The sequence below is a fragment of the Electrophorus electricus genome, chromosome 7 (assembly GCF_013358815.1).
Source record: "Electrophorus electricus isolate fEleEle1 chromosome 7, fEleEle1.pri, whole genome shotgun sequence".
Classification (NCBI taxonomy): Eukaryota; Metazoa; Chordata; class Actinopteri; order Gymnotiformes; family Gymnotidae; genus Electrophorus; species Electrophorus electricus.
The window spans coordinates 3,583,851-3,591,350 of record NC_049541.1 but is presented as its reverse complement, the minus strand read 5'-3'; the positions used below and the strand labels follow the sequence as shown (position 1 = coordinate 3,591,350).

Below are 7,500 nucleotides of genomic sequence, written 5' to 3'. Positions count from 1 at the left end.
GACCCCTGCACACTTTATACTGAACACTGCACACTGACCACTACACACTGACCTCTGAAAACTTTGTATAAACCATTCTTTTATCACTTAATCCCTATAACACTCACACACACACACACACACACACACACACACACACACACACACACACACACACACACACCATGGCCCAGTCAAAGACCCAGATGCTCTACAGGCTGTTGTATGTCTAGGGGCTTGGGGAAAAGACACTGGAGCCAGATTTGGCCTAACAGGCCTAACAGGCCTAACAGGGGTGGGGGTGGGGGGCTTCCCCACCAGCTCTGCCTGCTCACCCTGAGAAGCCAAACTACTGGCCAAGGGAGTGTTACAGAAGGCCAGATGACCGAGGCAGCTTTTGGCCTAAGATGTGGGACAGACACTCAGATCCTCAGACAGATCCATGGGACTCATGAGGCTGGTTGAGCAGAGACAGGCTTTGTGCACTGATAGGTCTTGGTTATGAGAAACTTGCTATGTAAACTGAAATTATTATTATTATTATTATTATTATTATTATTATATGTGTGTGTGTATGTGTATGTGTGTTTCTTGCGTGTTTGTGTTTGTGCATATGTATGTGTGTATATGTGTGTTTCTGTGTATGTGTGTGTGTGCGTGCACATGTGTATGCGTGTGTGTGTGTGTATGCGTTTGTGCTTGTGTGTGTATGTGCGCGTATGTGTTTGTGTATGTGTGTGTGTGTGTGTTTCTGTGTATGTGTGTGTGTGCGCGCACATGTGTATGCGTGTGTGTGTGTGTGTATGCGTTTGTGCTTGTGTGTGTGTGTGTGTGTGTGCGCGGATGTGTTTCTGTGTGTTTCTGTGTGTGTGTGTGTGTGTGTGTGTTCGCTGAGGTGTAATGCGTGGGAGATTTCAGAATGGGATATATGGAAGGCCACTGACTCCGTTACTCTGCGGGTATGTGCTTTCAGCGCACTAATACTACGATATTAAGGGGCAGATTCAGAGCACACTAAAGATCCAATTATTTCCTTACAGTGTTTATTTACTTATTTATTCACCTCACATATGTGCATAATGCTTGTAAAATACAGCTTTGACACAATTCTGTTTGTTAAGTGCATACGTCAGCTGAGAGCCAGGAATTAATGGGGGGGGGGGGGGTTCTATGTGAAATCACCGTGTGTAAAATACGTCAGCTCGCACCTCTAGTTTGGAGAGCGCACGATGTGTTTCAGTTCTTAATCGTTTTTGTGAGAACAACTGGAGTCGCTGATGTGTTGTTTTACATTGATCTGACCTTCCACTGCTGTAGCTGGTTGTAGTTTTCAAATAGAAACTGAAAAAAAGCATGGTCCCCACTGGTTAATCCTGTTTCTTTCCATAGCAACTGGTAGCCTATGAAATGTGATTAAACAAGCTAACGAGTTCATTTGACATCTGGAGCATTGACCTTTTACGAACACCATTGCGATGCTGTTGCTATACAAAGCAATTTTCCTTTACTCTTCCAGTATCGTCCGCACTACTGCATGTGTTTGATAAATCAACCACTTCTGACTATATTTGGAACTGTGATATAGTATTTCAGTGGGGTTTCAAACCATGAACTCACAATTTCAGTAGAAAATGCCATATTGTTAACATAGTTGTTGTGCTCTGATGATTTCAACCCATAACATTTCTAAAAATTCAATCACCTCAACAGACATGATTGCAATGTTTTGAATCAGCTTTACAGGAATAATAAGGTAACTTCTCACCTTATTATTCCTGTAAAGCTGATTCAAAACATTGCATCTTAAAGTCCTTTAAGATGAATTAGTGGTTCGTGTTTCTAGAGGAATGTCGCTGGGGCCTTCAGAGAAGACGGCGTTCCGAAGAGTAAGCCGAGACGTGCCGCACTTACCCCAGACCGCAGCAAGATACAGGAGCACAGCCACGGAGCCTGGACACACACACCCCATCCTGGAGAGAGAGAGAGTGATAGAGTGATAGAGTGATGATGGGATGGGGATAGAAAGACAAAGGAAAACAGAAGATTCAGTTGTGAAGAAGCCAAACAGAATTTCTCAGATAGAGGAAACTTTGCCCTCTGTGTTACAGCCATGACCAGAATCAAAGGAGATTTACTAGCTGTGCGAAGGACACACAGAGACGTTCATTAAGGATGAAAGAACCCCACTAAAGACTTTATAGCACTGCCATACAATCCTCCCCCCCTCTACAGTACCGGTGTTATTCTGCGCTGATTACCTAGAAACCAACAACCTGACCTCCAGTCTCTCATAACCAGGAAGACACGTCACAAAACACACGCACACGCACACTCACACGCACAAGCACCCCCGCACACGCACGCACTCCAGACTGGTGGCTAACACTTACTTTCCCGATGAAAAATTAAAGAAGCAACAGACCTCATCACGTTGCTCCCGCCCTGGTACGACTGGGAGAAGGTGACAGTTTAATGTAAATGCGCCAACGTGCGCTGACTTGGAACAGTCCGGAAAGTTCCTCTTTTTAAGCAGATGTAGAATGGCTGTCAGGCAGGCCGGAGATCCTAACGACATTCCCTCTGTGTTCTTCCCTTTTCTCCGTCTCTTTGCCTTATCCTCCCTTCTGATACTCCCCCCCCCCCCCCACCCGAGCTCCTTCTTCTGGGTTCTCTCCGAGGTTCTCTTGTTCTCCTCTGCCGAAGAACCCTCACCCCTCTCTCTCTCTCTCTCTCTCTCTCTCTCTCTCTCTCTCTCTCTCTCCATGGGTGGTCCCACGCTCTACCACAGGTTCTCTTTAATCTTCTAATCTTATTGTCTCATTATGCAAGCCCCGCCACTGAGCGCAGATGCTGTAATGACTGTTTGGGTTTTTAAAACCACAAATTCAGTTCAACACCTTGTGCTGTGTAGCTAAGCTGCAGGACATGTAACAACCAGCGCATAACAGACACAAAGATGCACGTGGGGGGTTTGTGTGTGTAAGTTGTTTTGTGTGTGTGTGTGTGGGGGCGGGGGGGTTGTGCGGGCGCATGTCTCTGGCTCTGTGAACACACTGATTGCCTGTTTTCATTTTGCCAGCTCGAGCCTTTGCACTGAGCAGGGGAGAGTGAGCTTATGCAGCCCATCCATTAAACATGCGGACAGCGCCTAGTGCCCACACCCCGCCCGGGCACAGTACGGAGATGCCACCACCTCGGAGTGAGGGGGGGTGAGAAAGAGAGAGCATGAGAGAGGAGGACAGAGTGAGAGAGAGAGAGAGAGAGAGAGAGAGAGAGAGAGAGAGAGAGAGCGAGAGAGAGAGAGACAGAAAGCAAGCAGTCTGGAGACGTGAGTGGCACTGGCCTCTAGCCCAACCTTTGTAAGCTCACAGCGCACAGAGGACACAGAGACACAGAGACACACGAGAAAGAAAAAGAGTGACAGAGAGGAAAGAGAATCAGGTAGGCAAACAGAAAGAAAATAAGAAAGAAAGAGACATGCTGAGAGAAAGATGGACAGAAAGGAATGTAAAGAGAGAGGAAGCTGGTAGAGGAAAGGTGACGAAACGTGGTGTGGCACTGTGGCCAGCGTTCCAAAACCAACAAGGACGGAACGGAGAGCTAGTGAGAGAGTGAGAGAAAGAATAGAACAGAATTCTTAGAGAATAGAACAGAATTCTTAATTTCCTCATTTGCAAAGGTTCAGTCAAGTTGTTTTAATGTAATACTGCTTTGGCATTACTGTTACTACATATGGTCATGCCAATAAAGCTTACTGAATTGAATTGAATTGAGAGAGAGAGAAGGCGACAGCTAAATGGGGTCTTATTTACAGGCCTGGGAAGGCCGTGCTCTCTGCTTCGACTCCAGCACTGGCTGGGGGGGTCTATTGAGATTGAAATGGGCGAATGAGTTTCTGAATGACTGAGCAGCCTGACGCGGCTCACACCCTACTGTACCCAGCGCCCCCTCCTGCGCCCCTGCTTCCGCACCACCGCTTGGCTTTTCACGTCCTGTCAGGCTGTGCTTAAAAGCTCGGAGTCGGACAGCACAAAGACGCCGTCCGGATCGGCCGACGGGAGGGAGCCTGGGCCGCTCTCCCACGCGGGACAGACGCGGAGACGATGGTCAGACCGGTCAGCGTGCGTGAGGAGGCTCGCGTTTCCCAGACGCCCGGGGGGCGTCGTGAATATTCTCGACGGGACACGAGGAGACTGTGTAAGGGGATAGAGCGCGCACTCGCAGAGGGACAGCTAACGGGAATGCGACCGGACAGCACGGAGGTGTTTGTCGGAAGACTTGGAGCAATGCTTGAGGAAGAATATTACTTGAGGTAGAAGTGAAGTACTGAAGATGCTCTGCTATCACTGCCAGCAGCAAGAACATACCAGCCCTTACTCTCTATAAACACACACACACACACACACACACGTGCGCACTGGGTGCTAATATCCCAACATCTCCCCTGCTGTGTGTCATTACAGTGAACACGAGGACGTCCGTCTGGGCCCTGAACCATAAATCCTCCAGGAGCAGACAGGCCGTGGTCTGGGCGTTAGCTTAATCAAAACTCCAGGGGCAAGAGTGATGGATGAACCATCCAATGCAGGCTGCAGGGTTGGTGCCGTGACCCTCATCGATCTATCGGCTACGTCTCCTACTGAGGGCATGGAGTGGGTAAGGGGGTGGGGGGGGTTAGTTGGTACAAATGCCCAAAAACCAGGCAGAGCAGTGAATTATGGGTGGAAAAGCTTTCAAGTTGATGGTTTTAACTCTGCTGATCCATAGGATTTAAAAACAGCTGACCTTCATACACAACATGACACACCAGCATCCACACACACACACACACACACACACACACACTAGATAAAGGAGATGATAGCCATCAGGTGTGGGTGTGTGTGTGTGTCTGTTGGTGGGATTAGGTGATACAAAGGATAGAAGGTGCACTCTGTGTGTGTGTGTGTGTGTGTGTGTGTGTGTGTTTGTGTGTGTGTGTATGCTAGCATGTCATGATGCAAAACAAGAGTCTAATTGCACACACATTGAACAGCACTGTGGGGAAACACAGCGTTGCTACAGGAGTATGCAAGTAATTACTGATTCAGACTCACACACACACACACACACACACACACACACACACACATATGATTAAGACAATCAAAAAAAAAAAAAAAAAAGTGAAACTGCAAGTAGAAAGAAATGTACGGTTCGAAGCCAGAATGAAGACCACGGCTTGGCCAGCCAACAGCATCCGGACCATAATCCAGTGTCTGCTGCAGAGGAGAGCACGCTTGCACACACACACCCCAGAGAGGGGGATGCAGCTAGATCCCAGCGAAGCCACAGTGGCTGGTGCACCACTGAGTGTGTGACGCACCAGTCCGTGAGCAGTGCTCAGACGTCAGCAGCACATCCACAGCACAAAGCCCTCCACACACCTGACCAGACACTGGCATATAACAGACTAACAGATGTGTGCGTGTGTGTGCGTGTGTGTGCGTGTGTGTGCGCGCACATGTGTGTGTGTGTGTGTGTGTGAGAGAGAGAGAAAGAGAGAATTAGATTAGTTAGATATCACAGCTGTTGCCCCAATTACCCCCTAGGTGGTAGTGGGTGGAAGGCAGGGCATGTCTTTCAATCAGGCAACACACAAGGGTGTGTGTGTGGGGGGGGGCGAGACAGAGAGAAAGAAAGGGAGCGAAAGAGGGAGAGAGCGAGGGAGGATCCAGAGAGGGAGGGAGGAAGGTTGAGGGAGTGCAGCTCATGATTCAGGCCGTGGATGTGGGCTTTGGTGGAGCTGTCACACTCTTCACATCCTCAGTCCTGCCAACTGTAAGAAGCCTTATTATACTTTAATCGGACTAAACCCAAACAATTATGGCCCCTCTTGTCTCTCTCTCGCTCTACCCCACACACTCTCCCACCCCGGCTATGTTGGCTGTCTGACTGAAAGACCCATGCCACCCACTACCACCTAAGGGGTAATTTGAGCAACAATTGTGATATCTAACTAATCCAACTCTCGCTCTCTCTCTCTCTCTCTCTCTCTCTCTCTCTCTCTCTCTCTCTCTCTCTCTCTCTCTCTTGCTCCCCTACACACAGGCACAGAAAGAAATGAAGACCTACAAAGCGAAAGCGACTGAGCAAAAAGGACACCATTATCACTCCTTTACTCTCAGAAGTCCAAACAAGGCTAAGCGATGACGGACGCGTGCACTTTTCAAATCTCCTAACGGCCCGCCGGTACTGTAGCCAATCACGCTGCCTGCTGATCTGACCTGGAAGGACTTTAGGCGGGTCAGAGGTGCAGCTAGGCAAGAGCTGGGCTGTGAAGTGGAGTCCAAGACAACGTGTGCACGACAAATGACCGAACCCCCCCCCCCGACACTGAGATAAACAACAGCTGTGAACGCAAAAATGAGCAAGAAACAAATGAAATTGTGCAGCTGGTAAAAGGAGACCACACAGGCAGCTCGCGTGTATGGTACATACAGACTCAAAGAGGAGGCTCGTTTTGCCGGGGGAGAAGCGCATCTGTCAAGACGGAGGAGGGTTTCGGAGTACCGGCCGAGAACGCACTGAAAAAAGTCGTCATTCCCTCAATAATGTGTGTTATTTCACAGACACAGATTCCCATGTTTAAATGCTGCCCGCCCGCAAAGTCGGACAAGTCTGTCAAGGCGAAAAATTCTCAATGACCTGTGTGGCCTGACCAGAAACCACGGCAACGCCGTATTAGCATGCCATACTAGTGTGTATCTTGCGTTTTTGGGTTTAATCGTTTGTGAGCTATGAGAAGCATATCCAGGGTAACTCCTTATACTATAACATATACTTCATTCTTATCATTTATGTGTGTCTTGTACTGAAATGGTGAAAAGCTGTTTGCAAAGTCCCACCTCTACTAACTAAAAATGTGGCGCTTCAGAAACATGCCAGAATCCAGAATGCACTGGGATTGGGTGGCTTGAACATTAATTTACAGAAATAGAAAAGAGAAATAGAAAGTGACAGATGTGAGAATGGATTTCTCTCTTATTCTGTCTTTTACTCAGTCGCACACACGCACACACGCACGCAAAGGTTTAATTAGCTGAACTCTGTCCATTCTGTGACTGAAAAACCTAAGAAGGTGACCCAGCTCTCTAATGGCTGTGATGTAAAAGCCCGATGTAAGTGAAGCATAAGACTGCATCACCCGCTTGCCTGCCTCGGCCGCCTGCCTCGCACGCCAGCCTCACCCTCCTGCCTCGGCCGCCGGCCCGCCCGCCTCGCCCGCCCCGCCCGCCTGCCTCCCCATCTTGTTCACCTGCCTCGCTCAGCGCCTTTAAAACCACGGAGCCTTTAGTTGGAGTTCATCGGGGTCAGGATCCAGTGAGCGTTAGGACCACGCCGGAGCCTCCGTCAGGGTCAGGTCCCGGGCGCAGAGGGCAGGCAGCAGAGACACGACCTGTGGCACCAGCTGCCCGACCCAGCTGGACTGCTCCCCCTCCCATCCCACGATCCAACCAGCCGCCTTCCAGATCCTCGCCT

The 7,500-nt window shown here is 49.2% G+C and overlaps 1 protein-coding gene across 3 annotated transcripts in view; it reads right to left on the bottom strand.

The window, feature by feature from the left end:
- The window catches only part of ncana (neurocan a), a 52,291-nt gene that overhangs the window by 34,653 nt on the left and 10,138 nt on the right, over window positions 1-7,500 (bottom strand). For 2 of the 3 annotated variants that reach the window (XM_027023796.2, XM_027023798.2), the window contains exons 1-2: window positions 2,402-2,591; window positions 1,891-1,949 (exon numbers count right to left, since the gene is read on the bottom strand). In XM_027023796.2, the coding sequence (XP_026879597.2) occupies window positions 1,891-1,949; window positions 2,402-2,406 (64 nt within the window). In that variant the 5' untranslated portion in view covers window positions 2,407-2,591. Of the gene's footprint in view, window positions 1-1,890; window positions 1,950-2,401; window positions 2,592-7,500 lie in introns of those variants that run through there. The other variant, XM_027023797.2, reaches the window with a different exon arrangement.